Raw genomic sequence first — 19,270 nt, 5'->3', positions numbered from 1 at the left:
GTCACTGTACAATCAACAAGCAATGAATGCACTGACTATAGTAAAAGACAATTATCTCGTTTCAAAAACTACCCAATTCTATCTCTTAAGTTTTATCTTTTTTGTATCAATGAGCTAAGAAATCCCATTGTTTCCAAATAATGATAATCAAGTTATAGATTTCAAGTCTTATAAACGCATATATACATTTTGTAGGCATATATACAAAACAAGTACACAAAAAGTGATACCGTGGATCAAGTGGCTGCTTTTTTAAGACAATGTGGAGCTCTCTGTAGATGCTTAGACAACACAAAGCTTATATATAAATGTCATTAAAACAAAAATAAGGTCCAAGCTGCACACACTGACAGTGTATATACAGTAGAAACAGTCAATCTCAAACCTATAATTTCAAAACTAAACACATGATTTAAAAAAAGACAGATGAAAAGTCAGTGTGTTATTTCTGAGAAACCATTATCCGAAGTGCTGCTGGTTCTGCGCCGTCTGGAAGTTGTGGTCCGGGCAGACCTTCTGCACCAGCCTGTAGTCGGTGCCGGTGAAGGCGATGAAGATGCATATGACCTTAAAGGGTTTGGCGCAGATCCAGGCCGCCTGGGACTGCGTGTTTTCTGAGTAGCAGGTCTGCCCGGGGTCGTACTGGCAGGGCTTGGTCTTCTTGGACCGGTTGGTTCTCTGGTACTCGATCCTGCAGTTGAGCTCGGTCACCATCACCACGTCCGGCTGCTGCTTCTGCTGCTCTGGAGGAGGAGATCTGGTGGACTGGGGCGGGCTCTGGAGCTGGGACGTCAGATCTGGAACCAGGACTTGGTTTTTGGTGGGAACACCCTCAGCTGCTGGATCCAAAACCTCCCATCCCACAGCTTTGGAGGGCGGGACGATGCTCACGGATATGTTCCCCAGACGAGACGAGTTGTGGCGGAAGTAGACGCTGAACGTGCCGTTGATGTGGTCCACGATTTTCCCTGTCACCAGGAGGCTGAACTTCACCGTTTTCACATTGAAGTAAAAATCTCCCCAGCCCAGGATCTTCTTGGCCTTTGTGGGAGTTTTGGCAGGAGGTTTGGATTTAGGAGGAGATCGGTACAGATACTGATCCAGGGCCTGGGAAAAGTTCTGAGGCCATCCATACGGACCCAGAGTGCCGTGAGCTGCAGTTTTCTGTTTGGTGGAGATGATCTGTAGGTCTTTGACTTTCAAAGCAGCTCCCAGTGCGTCTCCTGCTTCTCTTTCCTCTTCTCTCCATTGTTGGCTCTGGAACTCCAAGGGCGGGGCGGTTTCTTGGACCTGTGGATAACAAATGGGAAATTAAGGTGAGCTTCAAGGTCTCCTATTATACTATTTCCAGGCATATATTATAGGTCTCAGATATATAAATACATGTCTATGAAGTGTTTTGCTCAAAATACCAAACAGATCACCCATTATCGCCATGCCTCATAACCAGGGGTGCACATAACTGGTACGCAGGTACGCATGCGCGGCGAGAATCTGAAATGCGTAACGTCACTTGTGTCACTACGCCTTTGCATACCTGATAGGTCATCAAAACAAAACACTTATTTTGTCTACATGTGTTTCTTGTCAACACTCAGTGGAGTAAACTATTAGACATATCAAAAAACCAAAGACATTGTAGTCATGTAATAATTTCTTAGTATTTGATGTAAATGCAAGGACTTCACAGTTTTGGCAACAAGTTTTGGAGAAAGCAAATCGGAGGCTCAAACAGAGACAGGGAGGTGCATCTAACATGCAAGAAGTGTAAATAAAGGACAGTGAAGGAGACACTGAGGAGGACAGTAGGGAAGACTGCACTTATTAACACCACACTACGTGAAACGCTGTCTCCTGGTACTCATCTGAGTAACTCACTAAAAAGGTTATGTGCCCCCCTGCTCATAACCCTCTATTGCAGCCCTTTTAGAGGAGTGCTGATTCTGGGTCCGTAGCTTTAAAATGAATAAATAAAAGGAGAGCTCACGCAGGATAATTCTACCAAGATACTCGGCTAAACGCTGCCGTGATTAAACGCCATATTATGTTCAAAACCACATCAAGGATTATTTATGAAACAGGAGCTCAAATGCTTTCTCTCTTGCGGTTTTACAACAAGGTGAGTTCCTTTTTTCCAGTGCAATGTTAGCTCTGAGTGTTAGCAATGCTTTCTAAAGTAAACAAAGGCCATCTTACGTCCATAACGCGTTGCACATTCTATCTGATAGCAACGTTTCTGATAGGGCCGTTGGCGTAAAGCGATATTGTGTCATATTGGCAGCAAATCTGGATCAGCTCCGTTGTACCCCCGTTTTTAGAGATTTGGGTACGGAGGAAAAGAGACTTTCTGATTTTCTGACACTTTGTGAGTTCCCTGACACACCGGGGGACACACATTTATGTATAAAAGACATAAAAAAGTGCATTTTGCATGATACCTTTAAACTGAATACAGTAAATGCAATCTCACAGGATGTGTTTTGTGTAGGCGGTCACAATAAGGAGGGAGGAGAAAGAGGCCAGCAGTATGATCGCAAATGAAGGACAGTTTCACTGTATTTACATCACAAGGTTGCAGATAATCGATTATAAATAATTATGCTATGATGTCCTCTGAATGAAAACAAGTTGAAATTGCCTCTGATCAATAGGTCAGCTCCTTCAGGCAAGGACTTACAAGAGCACACACACAGTCACACTCATGTTGCTAATAACACATTTTAATTTGACTGTCCTCCCTCTCACTCTCCCTCTCAGCCTCCTTTCAATGCCACCTTGATAATAAACTGAATCTACCAGCTTATTAATCAATATGTTTGAGAGAGAGAGGAACTGTGGAAGTGATTCTCTTTTGGAGAGTCTGAAGCAGCATCTTCTTCATACTCAGCTCCCTCTGTGCTGAACTCATTAGTCTCAAAATCCCTCTTCCTCCCTTTCACCTTTCACGTCATATCCCAGTAAACCCTCTTACATTGATTTGGACTCCTTGAAATGAATAAGGGATCAAGCTTTTTACCTGGATTCACCGTGTTTTATTCATAAACATTCTCCTTTTTCTTCTTCCCTCCTATTTTCATACAAAAGACAGACAGTAGTCAGTGTTAATTTTTGTTGTTTGTTTTTTGGTATCAGTAATCATTTGTTTTCCATAACTTCTTCAGTAAAACACAGAGCCATGCTTAACTCCCATTGACTGTCCCTCAAAGTGAAAAAATAGCACATGCGTATTAAATATATAAGAAGAGGAAGAGGACTGTGAAAAAGTGAGGCAGGCAGCCAAACTGCTGCTGTCTATATTCAAATGCTCAAATCCCAATAAATATTAATGATTGATATATCTTAGAATCACCACACAGTGAAAAAGTGAAAGTGTGAGGCACAATCGTACAATTTCAATGTTAAGTGTTTAAAAGTAATAACTTATCAAGTGCATCCAAGTGTCAGAACTGTTCTCTCATTAAACACTTCCATTTTTAAATGGAGGTGTGGATCATAATTGGGCGAGACTTCCTGTGCACTCTTGTTGTTTAGGACTTTAATTCCATTTTAGGATGAAGGCTGATGGAGCTTTAAAGTGTTTCTCCCCACACATTTCTGAATAAACAGCTCCTAGGATATCATTATTTCTCATGGGAGTCACATCACCCCTAACCAGCCCAGGCCTGTGTGCCAATCTCTGACTTCTCCTGTAACACAACAAGCTCCAGCAGTGCTGTTCTCACCTACCCTAATTGGAGCCCTCTGTTTGACAGCCGTGTCATTGGCTCTGTGTCAAGATGCCAGCGCAGCCACTGCAACTGAGCAACTGTGGTGGAGTGGATGCACACACAACTCTTGTGCAAATTCACCTGCAGAGGCACACACACCGAGGAACCTGAGAGCAGCAGTTTGTCTAAAGAACACAAAGGTCCTTATTGTGTCAGTAACAGATGAACAAAAACCTGAATCTTGTCCTTCTTAAGCCTTTAGGCTGAAATTAACTTGTTCAAAGTGACAAAGGCTGCACAATCATTTAGTTCAATGAATAAGAATGAGCTGCTTGGAGGTATTCACATGACAGCTTCACTGTTAATGTATACAGAGCTGCAGTCCACTGCTCATGCAGCAAAGTTAAGGCAGTTAAATTAAAGACGGGGGAGACGAATACATTACAATGATGCCTGTAAGAGAATTACAGACAACGAGACTGGAATATATTACCATTTTGAGAAAGGAACAATAAGAAACGTTTTAGCTGAGCTTCACCGTCAAATAAAAGTGTCAACTATATGATCCCAAGGCAGTGTTTCAGATACTGAGTCTGAATAGCAAAACAAAGGGCAACAGGAGACTAGTGCACATTTCACTCATTGAATTAAAAACAGCAAGCTGCTAACTTTCAGTGAAACATTTTCAAAAGTCCAAGTCAAATCAAAGATCAGTCTCAAGATAGTCAAAAAAGCTCAGTCAACTTCTTCAGATAAGATCAATAAGAGTAGGCTACTGTCTCTCTTAACCAATATTAGCATAAACACATACCATCATAACACTTGATTTTATTATCATCTTTTTAAACAGAACCGTTTCAAATGTATAAGAAATGATTGATGCTGCTTGATTATTTATGGGTTCAATTACACAATACCAACTAATCCCCTATTCAAAAAACACTCAGTGCATCAATGCTGCAATGAGATGAACAGCAACAGAACAGGACTCCATCGGTAATTTGATTAATTTAATCTGCTGAAAAATACAAAAGCACCTCGCATTTTTTATTGAGCCACACAACTTTATAGGAGGATTTGACTCACCGAAGAATGGAGCAGCCACAGACAGGTGATGGCAAAGTTCAAACACAGCGCTCTCATGTTGCAGCAGCGTGTCTCCATGCGCAGAGCGGAGCGTCTCTGAGACAATGTGCCGGCAGAACAGGTGCTGTTTACTGAGTTCAAGCTGAAGACGCACTGAAAAAGTAAAGGAGACCCTCTGCAGTGAGACCATGAGTGAGACACAAAAATCCTCGAGTGAATGAACCCCCCCCCACACACACACTCTCTCTCTCTCTCTCTCTCTCTCTCTCTCTCATCTGTTCCTCTCTCTCTCTCTCATCTGTTCCTCTCTCTCTCTCTCTCTCTCTCTCTCTCATCACTCTCTCTCTCTCTCTCTCCCACACACACACACACACACACACACACACACACAACCCACACCACACACACACACCACACACACATTAATCAAGAGAAATCTTTCTAATTGGTCATAATTTTGTAATGAAACATGAGAAACGATGCATTGAAAGTATTTCTCTCACACACAACACAACACCACACACACCAGACACACCACACACACACACACAAACACAACACACACACACACACACACACACACACACCACACAACACCCACCCACAACACACCACAAACCACACACACACACACACACACACACACACACACACACGCACTTGCCCTCCCTGCTCATTTTCATCACCTGGCCGGCCCTTATTATGTCTCATCAACCCGGAGAAAGGCGCTGTCAGACGGGCACAGTTTGACAGCCTCCCCGCTGTCCCTGCATACAGCCGCCACGGAGAGGCTGACAAAATGACAAGGGCTCTCACCGGGAAATAGAAATCACTGACAAGTCTGCTGAGACTCTGCCACTGCTCAGCCTATCAGCGGAATTGTAAGCCAACACATCACTGCAAGAAGCTAATCAAGCAGTCAAGTTGCCTTTAATGAAGAATCAGAGGCAAACACAGAAACCAATTAAAGGTCATGCTCCCCCTCAACATTTAAAGATAGCTTGAATTCGCATGATAATGTGTATATATAGAAATGTTTATTGATTGGGATAAACCCCTTGAGATGCACCATCTCGTTTTCAAGGGGGTCCCGACAATAGCAACAACTTACAGACATACATAAACAAAAAGACAAAATGCAAAACATGACACACAAGACAAACCACATACAGTCTGTACGTAAAATTCAAGCAATGCATACAATCATTACAATTTGAGACGGTCAAGCAAATCAGTTTCATCAATATCAGTTTAATTAATAACAAGTACAGACCAGTTGAAAGTGAGATGATAATGCATGTTTCAATAAACCCAATGATGCAAGAGATCTAATAGCAGCAGGTAAAGTATTCCAGTCAGTTGGGGCTTTAAACATGAACACTCTTCTGCCAATCAATTTTTTTGCAGAGGGGACAGATAAATAAATCTGAACAGAATGTCTAACTTGATGAATTGGTGAGTAGGGTACAAAATACTGCTTTAAATAAGGGGGATAGTTAAGATAAATGCATTTAAATATCAGCTGAAGCCAATGCGTGTGTCTTCTTACATTTAAAGAAGGCCATTTAAGTTGGTTATACATTGTGCAGTGGTGTGTACGAAAAGGACAACCAAGAACAAATCTGCATAGTCTGTTGTAGGCTATGTTGAGTGGAGCAAGATCTGATTTATGTGCATTTTGGTAGACAACATCACAATAGTCCATAATCGGAAGAATAAGTTGAGAAGCAATTATCTTTCGGACACTGAGCGTAAAACAATTGCGAGAGCGGTGTAAAACACTGATTCCGTAATTTACTTTTTGTATTACATGCTTTATATGTAGTTTAAATGAAAGTTCAGAGTCTAGCCATACACCAAGATATTTAAAGCTATCAACTTTATGCAGAGAAGTGCCATCCTTACATGTTATTACTACATTAGGTTTGGATTTGAGCTTCTGCCTGGTACCAAAGACCATGGTATACGATTTTGATTTGTTAAGCAGTAGTTTATTGTGTGATAGCCAGTCCTGTAAGATATTAAAATCCGATTGAAGAGAGATCTGAATTTGTGAAAAATCTGATTTGGATGTATATATGACAGTGTCATCAGCATAAAGGTGAGTACAACAATTAATGAGACAAGAAGATAAATCATTTATGTAAATAGAGAACAGAAGTGGGCCCAGAGTTGATCCTTGGGGTACACCCTTTTGTTAGATCAACAGGTCAGACTGTTTTCCATTAACAACCACACATTGCTTTCTACTGTGAAGGTACGAGTTAAACCATAACACTGTATTATTAGAAAGGCCAATGCCGTGAAGTTTATCCAAGAGCAGATATCGATCAACGAAATCAAAGGCTTTTGTCAAGTCAATAAAAATGGCACCTGTGAGTTCACCATCATCTGCAGCAGAGTACAAGTCATTCGTAAATTTAAGTAGGGCAGTTGTTGTGGAGTGATTAGGCCTGAAACCAGATTGAACCGGAGATAAAATATTATAAGTATTGAGATAATGTGACAGTTGATCATAAATTATTTTCTCCAAAACTTTGGAAATAGAGCAGATTATAGAGATTGGTCTATAATTATTTGTATCAAGTAAATTACCACCTTTATGCAGTGGAATGATGCGTGCACATTTCCAAATAGTCGGCAACTCACAGGTGGACAAAGACAGGTTGAACAAATCAGCAAGTGGGTACATGAGAATATGGGACGCCAGTTTTATGAACCTGTTTTCTATACCATCGAGTCCTGCACTGCCATCCACTTTTAATTCTGTGATAGCATTATGAACTTCGTGTGGTAGAATTTTCTTAAAAGAAAAATAACTGTTGCAGTATGAGTTACTATTAGAAATACCAGTCGTCAAATAGGAGTCAGATAGTAGTGTGGAACATACATTAGCGAAATACTGATTAAATATTTGGGCAATGGATAATGGGTCATTAATTATTGTATCAGCAGTTCTTATTTTATTAATAGAATGTTTACCTGATTTATTTAAAATAGATTTAATTTTAGTCCAAAATTGCTTGGGATTCTTAAAGTCCGATGTGAGAGATTCTTTATAGTAGTTGGATTTAGCATTTCGGGTTTTGGTTTTACTCAGATTTCGGAGATGCCTGTATACTTCCCAATCGGCTATAGTTCTTGAATGATGATATATCGACCATGCTTTATCCCTTTCCCTAAAGAGACTGATGAGTTCAGAATTGATCCAAGGGAGATGTTGACCTTTGACCTTAATCGTTCTCACAGGTGCATGTTTGTTCATGACATCAGTGAGCTCTTTATGCAGAAAATCCCAAGCATCTTGTACAAAAGGCATAAGTTGAAATCTGTCCCAATTAAGGGCAACAACATCATTAATAAATAAATCAACATTCAATTTTTTATATTGTCTGATTTTGACTAGTTTTGGAGGTAGTTTAATTAATTTGATTTTCCATACGCAATAAACAATTGAATGATCGCTGAAGCAATCCGACATGACACCAGCTTTTAAGATTCTGTCAGGGTGTGACACCAGTATCCAGTCAAGCAGAGATTGGGTTCTAAGAGTGATACGAGTTGGCTCATTAATTAGCTGTTTAACATTTAGACTACTGAAAAGTCTTTTCTCTCTATCAGATGATTTATCCAACCAATTTTTGTTGAAATCACCAAGCAAGATTATTTCATTTCCACAGGAAATGGAGTTGATAGTGTCAATTATATGGTTAAAAGACTGCAGGTGAAGAAGGTGGCCTATAGATGCTACCAATAGTTAAGCATTTATTTTCATGAAAAATTATTTTAAGAAAAATGCATTCAAAATGTAGAGGCTCTATAGAAGTAGCAATTAGCTCAGTCACAAGGTCAGAGGAGACATAAATAGCCACACCTCCACCCCTGCTGCATCTATCGGATCTGTAAAGCAAATAATTTGTGATTTGTAGTTCACTATCGGAAATGTTACTATTAAGCCAAGTTTCAGAGAGTGTGATGATTTTAGGTTTATGTAGAACAACCCATATCCGAAGTAAATCAATTTTGGGCAATAGGCTCCTGATATTCAAATGAATGATTTGTATACCCTTTAATTCATCCAGTCTGGAAATAATAGCAAATAATGCTCCTGTCACTTGTTACGCATACATGCGATTCATGATTGTAAAGATTGCTAGATTCAACCATTAATGTAAAACAGACATAAAAAACATTCAAACACAAAAAGAAAAATACAGAAAAACACAAAACAACCTTTAAGAAGACCCAGCAGCCCTGGACACCAAATCCCAGAGCATTACCATGAATAAACTTAAACATAATAAATAATTACAAGTGTAGACTATAATAAACAAGGCTCGTGTGTGTATAACATTGTATTTGGAAGACATATCTGATGTAATAATTGTGCTGTCTAAAATAAAACAATTCAAATATGTTATTAAATTGATTAAACTGCATGTGTCACCGGAAATGATGTGCGTAACGTAACAAGCAGCCATATTTGATTGTGTTAATGGAGTGGAGACACACATTGAATACTTTTTTTATTTTATTATTTCAAGCAATGTTTTTGTGCCAGCCATCAGAAGAGCCAAGTTGGAGACTTGGACATCTGTTACGGCTGCTGTTTCTGCTTGCTCGGTAACCTGTTTGGGATTGTCTGCAGCTGTGTGATTATGTAAATGCCCTGTGTGGTTGCCCCAACATCATTGGCTGTCATCTCCTGGTCCACTTCCGAGGACACTGATTGGAGCACGCCGGGCCCGACGTCCTCCAATCCCTGCGCAAGCCCAGCGCACACCTGCTGGAGAGGACTACAAAGCTGGGGACAATCATCACTCTGTAGGCTCTGTTGAGGAACAGACGCCTCTCGCTACTTGCTCGGTGTTCTATGGTTAACTTGTGTGGTCTGTGTCTAGATAGTTTAGACTCAGAGTGATTAGTATTTTGTGACTGTTGCCTGTAGTTTAGCTGTGTTTTGTGGACTCCTTTGGTTAGTTGTACCACTGTTAAAGTGAGGTTTTGGTCCGTACTTTATTTAGTATATTAGTATTTATTTTCCCCATATGCATTTAGACTCCTTTTGAGCCCTCCTTTTGTTTGGTTATCAACCTGTGTCCTTTTGGCTCTTTTGTTTGTTTCCTTTCGGTAGTGTTCAGTGATTTCAGGTGTGTAAACAGGCTCACTTTTGAGAGTCCTTCTTTAGTTTGGTTGCCCATTTAAACGTGCGCCCTTGTGGCCTCTTGTTTATTATGTAAACCGGCGTTTGTGGCAATTTGTGTGTTTCAGGCTGCCTGCCTGCCTGCCATTTTGTTTCACCCGCTTGTAATAAATACACTTATAATTATACCAATACTGTTAATTATACAAATCTGGTTGTGTTTCTTCCCTTTAGTTCCCCTAGCCTAATAGGGAACGTAATAACTATACAGGGTATAGATGTATATTTTGATTCGCAATGCAGTGTTAATAGTGCTGGCAGTTTTACTGAAGACATTGCCACTTTTACACAGGGATTAACATAGTCATAAAACCTTGTTTTTGATTTGCTTTTATGATGAGTGTTGGTTTTATGATGAATGGTTGGCCGCATTTGGCAAATCCAGCCATGACACAATGTAGGCCTATTAATATCTCGATCATATCAGATAATCAAAACTCACAGAGTCTGTGTCTGTTGCTCTGCCATAGTAGGTATAATAGTGCTCCTGTCCTCGTTCCGTTGGTTACAAATACCATTTTGACCAAAAAAGAAATAAAAACTCCAAACACACAGGAATTGTTGTCCAAACAAAAATGTGCCGAACTGTGCTCTCTTAAAGTTTGCACCTGGCTATAAATAGTTATCCTACTTATATGTATTCCCAATACGAATGGACAGAAACCGTTGAGTTACTCTCTTGACATATATAACATCTCTGTTGGGTTTGCGCATGAGCAGATGGTTGTAAGCATAATGGCTCAGTTTTTACATCCATAATAGTAACACTTAAGCTTTTACTGGTGAAAACATTTCTCATGATCATTTTATCAACAGTATCATCATTGTTAAGTGAAAGGAGAAAGAAGAGTTTGATCTAGGAACGAAGAAACAACAGAAGACAGCAGAGGCGTGATCAGCACCGCCATATTCCCACAATGCTTAGCGCAGGTGACAGATAGTTCTAAATGTATAATTATCTACATGTATCTATCAGGTCTAACGTTATTTTGGGAGTGAGTCTTTGGTGTTTTAATGCCAGGCGGTTTAACTTGAATGTTTATTTAAAAAATGGCACATTTTTATACTGAACCGTAAGTGAGGGTATTAACGCTGGGAATAGGGTACGGTGCTCACTCTGTAAATCTTCAGTACACTCTTGTTTCTCTTCAGAGCGCATAAATCTTTCGCCTTTTACTAAAGATTTCCGTGGAGAGGAACAATAAGAGTTTCAACTAATTTTTTGATGCCCTGCGTATGTGGGGCTTCCTCTCTTTGTGAAATATAAATCGAAATTCTTGTCCTCTCAGAGAGAGATTCATACAACCCGTCAAGTCCCAGGGAGTTTACATGTAAGGAAATTGAACACAACACAAGTTGTCTTTATACATCTGTCATTAGCAGTATATGACTCCACAAAATGTCATATATATATTCTTAAGTATCGATGTGTTTGCATTCACTCTTACACTTTTTACCGAAACATAAAAGTTTATTTTTTTACTGTTTTTTCTCAACAGAGGCGTCTTCAGGGGCGCCATATTCCCACAATGCATCGCGCCCATTTCTGCAACAGACCAAACTTGTTACATTGAATCTCTTATCAACGGTTTTTCTGTGCAATTATGAGAGCTCTTCTTTCACATACAGTTTTGTATTTGTGAATATTAATTGAATCATTAAACACTAGCTTTTAAGTCTTACTTGAAATGTGAAGCCTAAGTGAGGATCATAAGGCGGAGATACAAGAAGGTCACTCCAGCACTCAATGAGTAATACACTCTTGTTTCTCTTCAGAGCGCATAAATCTTTCGCCTTTTACTAAAGATTTCCGTGGAGAGGAACAATAAGAGTTTCAAACAATTTTTTGATGCCCTGCGTATGTGGGGCTTCCTGATACTGTGAAAAATCAAACTTTGCGCAAACCTTCCATCATTTTGGATTACTTTAGTATCAATTAAATCATTCGCACATCATTTCTTGCCATTTCCTGTTGTTAATACCTGCACGATTGTACTGCATTTCCTTCAAGTAGAACAGCCTAAGTATTTAGGTAATGAATCAGTTGGTCTCTGTGACCACATGAGGGCGCACCCATCAAGATAAACCCAAACTAAAATAATATATTATTGTCAAGCTACAGTTCTGAACACATTATCAGCTTCTCTGGTTTTACTATTTATAGGTATGTTTGAGTAAATGTTTTTTTTTAAATGTTATTCTACTTTTGTTCTACTTTTCTCTATTCTACTGACAACATTTCTCTGTGTTGGAATTCAACAGACACTGAATGGAAAGCTGTATGTGCGTTTGGAATGAATACAAGGCTTCAAGTTGCAATAAGAATCTGTGTAAATGTTACCAGTCAAGTCATAGATATGATCAGACAATAATAATTATCATTAAAATATTTATTAGACAGATACATTAATACATAGCAACATATTTGATTCATATATTATACCTAATCAAGCCATGTGATTGGTTCATTAGCAGTAATGTTAAAGGTGATTTTTATAACAATATGATTGATTTATTGTTTATGCTAGGATGTCCAAGTTCTCCTAGAAGCTACAATGAGCAGGTGTTCACTTAAAGCATCTGACTACATTACCATGGTTTCCACAAAAGGCCCATACATCACCTGAGTGTGTCTTATCAATGTACTATTCATTAATCTCCTATGCTTCATTTGGTATCAAAGGCACAAATACACCACATAACATATCTGCTGCATAAAAAGAGCCGTTATAGAAACGATCAGAAGCATCGTCCTAATGCTGTCCAAGCTGTGCTGATGTTTAAAGTGTTACAGGCTCTTTCGTTGCATGTCGCTCTTCTTATGTCACAGTGATCTCCTCCAGCAGATCAGCAGGGAAGTAGCCCAGTTTGCGTCCAGTGCTGACTTTCAAGTAGCCGCCTTTCTCGTCTCCTTTTTTCACCACAATCTGAAACACAAAGTGACAGCAGTTAAACTAAACATCTCAGCAACAGTTTCAACGTGACGCATCCTCACAAAGGATTCCACACATTCCGTTTTTACAGTATGTGATCAGAGAGATAATGCATGTTGTTTAACTAAACACACAGCTATTATGCAAAATCGACTTTTTCACGTCTTTTAAACATAAATATATAAAGAGATTCGGCAGTTCATTTGCATTTAAAGCTACAGACCCAGAATCAGCTAAAGCAGCATGCTACAATGATCCATTTGGTGTTTCGAGCCAAAACACTTTAGAGACATGTTTTGTATAAATCTGAGGCCTATACTATATTGTTGAAAAAGAGTAGGGGACCTTTAAATGCAGTTACCTGATCTTTCTTCAGTGTGATTTGTCCCATCTCTCTGTTCCCTACGAAGGAGCGCAACACCTTGAAGACTCTCTCTGATGCGCGCACCTTTATGAGGTAGTTGGTGGGGAAGTAGCCCGACTTCTCCCCCATCTTTCCCTGAAAATAGAGCAAGAAGAAGTGTTCACCCAACAAGTACGAAACAAGGGTATGACTGAAACTGGTTTGCCACAAACTGAAAGGGCACATTTAAAGAACCCAGCTAAATAAAGCAAACTAATGATGAAGGTGAACTCACCCTCCACCACTCTTCATTGGAGTCATCCAGCACTGTGATCCGATCCCCAGGGCTAATACATAAACACACACAATACATATACATTATTATTAATACAGTGTAGTTTGGTGAAAATCATGATTAATAAAGAAGATACAAATTGCACATTAATCTCATGTTGGGAATAATTTGCATGTTTTAAACGTACTGGAAGTCGAGGTCGTCTTTCTCGATGGCCTTGAAGCGGTAGAGAGCCAGGAAGAAGTGAGTCTGGCTGAACGTACCCTTGCTCTGTGGGCGAAACGCATCGAGTCATACAGGTGGGGAACAGGCACACACTTTTAGCTGTTTGAGAGATCGAAAGATTTTAGTTGATATTTGTTCCCACCTTGTCCTCTGCTTTGTGTTCTCCTTTCTCCTTCTTATCATCAGGCTTCCCTGCAGTGATTGGACATCAGTCATCAACAAAGCCAGATGATGCAGGATTTGAATAGTTACCATGTTATTCTCTATTATGAGTCAAATGTCAACTCATAGAGTCCTGTTGTGAACCCAGAAATGATGAGTACACTCAGTTTCATGAAACATCATGTATACAATTATACAAACTGCACATAGACACTGCAGATGCTAATTTGTAACATGTGCATTAGCATGAATTACCATAGCCTGGGACAATAGTTTAAAAAATGGCTAGGCTGATTTGGACAATTTTGGAGTGGTTCGGGGGTGATTGAGGATGCTGAGTCAATTTCTGACGTTTTCAGGATCAAAAATGGAAGTTTTTAACCAGAAAATGTCCATATTTGTTCTCTCTGTGGGCTGATTTCTATGCATTTTGGGTCAATTTTGAAGATTTAGGGGACCCTGGATCATTTGGATTGGACAGATTGGCCGTTTATTTGAAAAATATGTGTCCACAGTAGAGATAATCCCAACACTACTCATTGTAGTCAAAATCATCCCGCAGAAAGAACAAATATGGCCACTTTCTGCATGGTTTAAATCCAGAGAATGTCAGAACAGTAAAGGATTCAGCATCCTCAAAAACTACCAAAATCACTCCAAGTCATTTTTTTTATTGTTGTTTACATAACGCAACTTATGCTTATTTCGCAAATTTCCCAGCAAGTTAGCATCCGGCACTTTAAATGTTCTGGGGACCCGTACTATACATTTCAAACATATAACTTTGGTATACTCAACATTTCCAGGTTCACTAAACTGGCCACTAGAATATATAAAAATGTGACTTTTGAAGAATTTTTCTGCACCAAAAAAAGGAAATCCATGTTGGTTATATAAATATGCACACATTGTTGGCAAAGTACTGCAGAGACCATCTAATGGTACTAATAGTTGATTTGTACCTTCTCCTCCCTCCTCATTCTCTTTGGGCTGTTGGTTCTCCTCTTCCTCTTCTTCCATCATCATCATCATCTAGAGGAACAATCTTGTAAATCAGGACAGCAGCCTACCCATATATCAAAAGGTATTTAACGCTGTTATGTCTGAAAATAGTTTTGAAAGGTTTTGCATTTTTATTAAAGATGAATTGAACACTTACATTTTTTTTGTCATTTTCATTCTTTTTGCGTTCCTTATTTGCCATAATGACACCGACCCGCAGAGTGTCAAAGACCGGGTCGTTCCTGTTTGGGTTGTCTGGTCAGCAAACATTCATAATTAGATATTTCAACAGTTAACAGGTTAAGACATATTGTGAGTGCACTCACTTGGATCTGGGATGTCACTGGTGTACAGCGGGGAGCTGTAGGCCCTCCTGAAGCCAGGAGGCTGCAGAAGACAAACACACACTGAGTCCAACCCCTCTAGTCATGAATACCAGGGGGAAGTCAGAGAGAAGGACGCTTTACTCACAATTTTGCCAAAGCACTTCTGGAACTCGACATAAGACTGGCATGAGTGGTGGATGTTAGTCTTGCAGTTTTTACACCTCAGAGCAAACTTGTTGTTCACTAGAAAAATAAACATTGTGTCAGTCAGACATCACATTTGGGCATATTAAACATCACAAGTATGAGAAATTGAACGTTGATGTTTGTATGTATGTTTTTCCGACATCATTTCTAATACATACAGACTATCATGCGGGCACAGACGTCACAGAACTTGGGTTTTTTGCAGTAGTGGTCCTTGAACTTGTGGGGTTTGTCGTTGATCCGGACGACAGGAGGAGGAGGTTCTGGCTCCTTCTCTTCAACCTCCACCTCCTCATCATAAATGAAGTAGACCTGGACACACAAGAGAACATCTCAGTAATTCAAAAAAGATAAACACCAGAGCAATGTTTCAATCCAGGGAAGTATTAATAAGAATGAGGAAATCATTTGATCAGAAAGGGACAGTGATTAGGTGTCACATTTGTATGACATATTTTTAGACAACTTGTGATACTCTTGTGTCACTTTTTACAATTGATATCCATGTTTGGTTTTATGCTATGAAATTATTGATTTGAAAAAAAGGATGTTCCCATCAAAACAAATGATCCGTCCAGAGTCAGTATATGACACGGAAAAAGTCATACTGCTTGAAGACATTTTCAAATTGCTTTGAAAAAATCCAGATCAAAATTCAGTTTATGGCCAACATTCAATAAACACAGGTTTCATGGGTCAAAAAAGAGAATTAATGAAGAAGACAATCAATACAATAAAAAAAGATAATATTAAAATATGAACAAGAAACTTATATTTACAAACGAAGAAAATATACCATACAAATATTAAAAATAAATACTTTAACAAGATGTCTAATTAGTTAATAATTGAAGATGTGCACAGCTTTTTGTGATAAAACACAGATTTTGCCATCTTGGATTACAAATGCATCTACTCAATTCAACTCGATTCAACCATCACTACTCTGTGCTTAACTAAATATGTGCACATGTTGTTTATGTTATGTGATTTTTACAATATTTTCATCCTGCTGTTCATCTCCTACTTTTCAGTGTTTTCTAACTCTACACGAACAGACCCCGTACAGGTCAGCCAGCAGTGTCACTTTAACCCACGGAGTGTAAAAGACAGAAGAACTTGAACTGAATCCTCATAATTTTCTAATTGACGTTGCACTGCGTTCCGTTCGCAGCTGTTGCTATTTTAAACCAGCCGGGGAATGGCACTGCTAACAGTGGGGGGGGGGGGGGGGGGGGGGGGGGGGCGGGCTCTGTCACTCACTGTGTCTCCGTCCTCTCTCACAAAGTTGTCAGGAGCGGGAGGGTTGTCATGGATATCCAAAGAGTTTTTGTCCTCCTCCCTGATACACACACACACACACACACACACACACACACACACACACACACACACACACACACACACACACACACACACACACACACACACACACACACACACACACACACACACACACACATTCTTCATTATTTATTATTGGAGTTTCCTATTGATAACTTAAAATGACCACAAAGTATATGATTGTTACATATCAGTCAAATGGAGGCCTGTGGGTAAAGTGAAGGCAGGCTATGTTTGGCAAGCATGACGTTGTATTGCAGATGTCATTGAACTGATTTCAGGAAAAATACTCACTGGTCCATGATGTTTGGTTGATAATGTCAGTCGCCTACTCCCCCACCTAGAAAGACACAATTATAAACCAAATAATGTCAAGAGCTTTGCGGATAAATAATATAATAATTATTGCATTTTTGAAGCAGCACAGTTGAAAAAAAGTGATTGCGTACTTTATTGAATAACTAAACTTCTGTTTCCACTTTATCCTCAAACATGCACAAGTATCTTTACTCATGTTAACATTTATATGGCTCTATGTTTTGTAAAATAACAGAAGCTATGAGCAAATGTTTAAATGTTCATAGAGCCAACTGTATTAAATAAGTCACAGATTATAGAATTCATATTTTGAATGGCTTTTGGCTCTGTATTTTGTCTTATTTTATACATTTGTAGTAGAAAATGATTTATAAAAAATATACACAACAGAATTACAAGTGGTGCTTGTAATGTTGAAATGGTATTAACACACACAGAAACATACAGCCACAAAACACACTTAAATCCAGGGTGTTTTTCTCTTGTCTACACAGACCCACATACTGTAGGCTACATGTTCACTTGTCAGCTTGACCCAAACTATTCTAGGGTTGTGAAATTCAATCTCATCACAGCTAAATCTGGGTGCGAGTCAGGAAAGGAAGTTCAAACTCTTGGAAGTATGACAGTAATAAAAATCAAACTTTATCAATAGTGAACACATTCAGAATTTAGTAGATCATCAGCTAGTATTTAAAGCTTCATTTTGCTGCCTCTGGAATCAAATAAATTAATTGTTCTGCTTTTTTCATCAAAACACATTTTCTGAATAGAAAAGCTCAAACATTAAACTTCAAACTGGAACATACCTCTTTTGAAAATGTAGGAAGCTCAGAGAAAAAAAGACAACATCCAGTGTGGGTAAATCTCACTGGGAGTCCTTCGGTCCTTCACCTGCTGACTGGAGCGCATATGATCACAGAGTCTAAAAAGCAGCCGCCTCACTTCTGGCCCTCAGGATTCTGCGTCAACACTTGGGCCCTTTCTTTATTCCATCTTTAACCTCCTTAGGTGTTTTCCCAAGTGATTTGCAGGCTGGGTTGTGATTCATAGTGTTTGTGAACTTATCTATAGTTTTGTGTGTGCGTGTGTTTCTATGTTTGTGTGTGTGCTAAACTGAGCACTCGTGTGTCAAGCTGAATGTTTGCAACAGCTGGGAACTTCAGAGTGAGCCCCGATGACGAGGGGAAATCAGATACCTTCTCGCCCTCTGTCTTCATGCTGCTCACTGTACTTCATCCTTTGGAGACCCAGAACAATGCACTAACCTGTGTGTGGCCTTGTATTTGAAGTATTTATTCCTGTGGTAGATGTAAGATATTTCATTAGGTCACATTGACAATTATGTGGTTTTAAGTGGAGGTATCAAAACACTTTTCTTTTATGAGCATGGAAATGTGCCACAAATAATGTGTTTAAAACTAATGATTTAAATGATATTGAAGGTAAGAGAAGATTAACCAGGGGTCTTGCGTTAAATAAGCTGTTGGCCCATGCAGATGCAGGTTTTAGATATCTCTTGGACTCATTGAGCCCTAAGAAATATCTAAAAAATAAAACTTAAATATTCGTAATGCATTGCTGCATGGAAGCCTATGAAAATTAATGATACTTTTCAATTAAAGAAGTGCATCATTTTCAATTAAATATTCCTATTAAGTTAAGCATAGTTCTAGTTAAGTAATATTGGAATGGAGAACTGCTGTGTGAATATGTATGTAGAGAGAAGAAGCATTGGATGCAATAGAAGGAGGAGTCTTATTTGTCCAGAGAGGTAATTCTATCTGCTACACATTGGTATTCAAAGGGTCAATCTGGAGCAAAGGACAACCAATCCAACCTATACTAACTTTACTGTGGTAATATATAAAAAAAACATTAAAAAAAAACTATAATCTAGATGGCCTTCCTCCAAGAGTAATGATTCAGGTGACACCTTAATGCTCATATCATCTATTTATTGTGTGCTTTAGTGTTAAATACAGTATTACTAAACAAACTTGATATTATTCGAATTACCATGCGGTGGATCCCCTGAGGTTCTGGGGCTCATGACCCTTTCCTGCTTTACTAATAATTCAATCTTCACTGGTCAAACCAAACATATAAAAACAAGCAA

General features: G+C 39.1%; 2 protein-coding genes and 2 non-coding genes across 4 annotated transcripts; 2 read left to right on the top strand and 2 right to left on the bottom strand.

The window, feature by feature from the left end:
- Positions 1–139: 139 nt before the first annotated feature.
- Positions 140–4,921, bottom strand: LOC117541901 (neurexophilin-2-like). Its single transcript, XM_034209205.1, has 2 exons — positions 4,794–4,921; positions 140–1,290 (listed from the first exon to the last, which is right to left on the bottom strand). The coding sequence occupies exons 1-2, from the start codon at positions 4,869–4,871 to the stop codon at positions 460–462; spliced, it is 909 nt and encodes a 302-aa protein (XP_034065096.1). The 5' UTR covers positions 4,872–4,921; the 3' UTR covers positions 140–459.
- Positions 4,922–11,128: 6,207 nt separating this feature from the next.
- Positions 11,129–11,242, top strand: LOC117542122. Its single transcript, XR_004568381.1, has one exon. It is a non-coding gene; the product is annotated as a U5 spliceosomal RNA (small nuclear RNA).
- Positions 11,243–11,752: 510 nt separating this feature from the next.
- Positions 11,753–11,866, top strand: LOC117542118. The gene has a single exon (XR_004568377.1). It is a non-coding gene; the product is annotated as a U5 spliceosomal RNA (small nuclear RNA).
- Positions 11,867–12,367: 501 nt separating this feature from the next.
- Positions 12,368–18,266, bottom strand: stac3 (SH3 and cysteine rich domain 3). The gene is made up of 13 exons (XM_034208935.1): positions 17,961–18,266; positions 17,128–17,173; positions 16,753–16,831; positions 15,648–15,801; positions 15,428–15,525; positions 15,283–15,343; positions 15,114–15,211; positions 14,917–14,986; positions 13,935–13,984; positions 13,755–13,837; positions 13,568–13,619; positions 13,291–13,428; positions 12,368–12,923 (listed from the first exon to the last, which is right to left on the bottom strand). The coding sequence occupies exons 2-13, from the start codon at positions 17,133–17,135 to the stop codon at positions 12,816–12,818; spliced, it is 999 nt and encodes a 332-aa protein (XP_034064826.1). The 5' UTR covers positions 17,136–17,173; positions 17,961–18,266; the 3' UTR covers positions 12,368–12,815.
- Between the last annotated feature and the right edge of the window lie 1,004 nt (positions 18,267–19,270).

The sequence above is a fragment of the Gymnodraco acuticeps genome, unplaced genomic scaffold (genome assembly GCF_902827175.1).
Source record: "Gymnodraco acuticeps unplaced genomic scaffold, fGymAcu1.1, whole genome shotgun sequence".
Classification (NCBI taxonomy): domain Eukaryota; kingdom Metazoa; phylum Chordata; class Actinopteri; order Perciformes; family Bathydraconidae; genus Gymnodraco; species Gymnodraco acuticeps.
Note: the sequence above shows the minus strand (reverse complement) of the source record. Positions and strands in the feature narration are given on the sequence as shown.

Bases quoted from the DNA above. Each gene is read 5' to 3' on its own strand.
- LOC117541901 (XM_034209205.1), bottom strand. From the start codon at position 4,871: ATGGAGACACGCTGCTGCAACATGAGAGCGCTGTGTTTGAACTTTGCC. The intron at 1,291-4,793 runs GTGAGTCAAATC...TGTTATCCACAG, and splicing joins TGTGGCTGCTCCATTCTTCG to GTCCAAGAAACCGCCCCGCC.
- stac3 (XM_034208935.1), bottom strand. The intron at 14,987-15,113 runs GTAAGTGTTCAA...TTGTTCCTCTAG, and splicing joins ATGAAAATGACAAAAAAAAT to ATGATGATGATGATGGAAGA. The intron at 12,924-13,290 runs GTAACTGCATTT...TTTGTGTTTCAG, and splicing joins TCACACTGAAGAAAGATCAG to ATTGTGGTGAAAAAAGGAGA.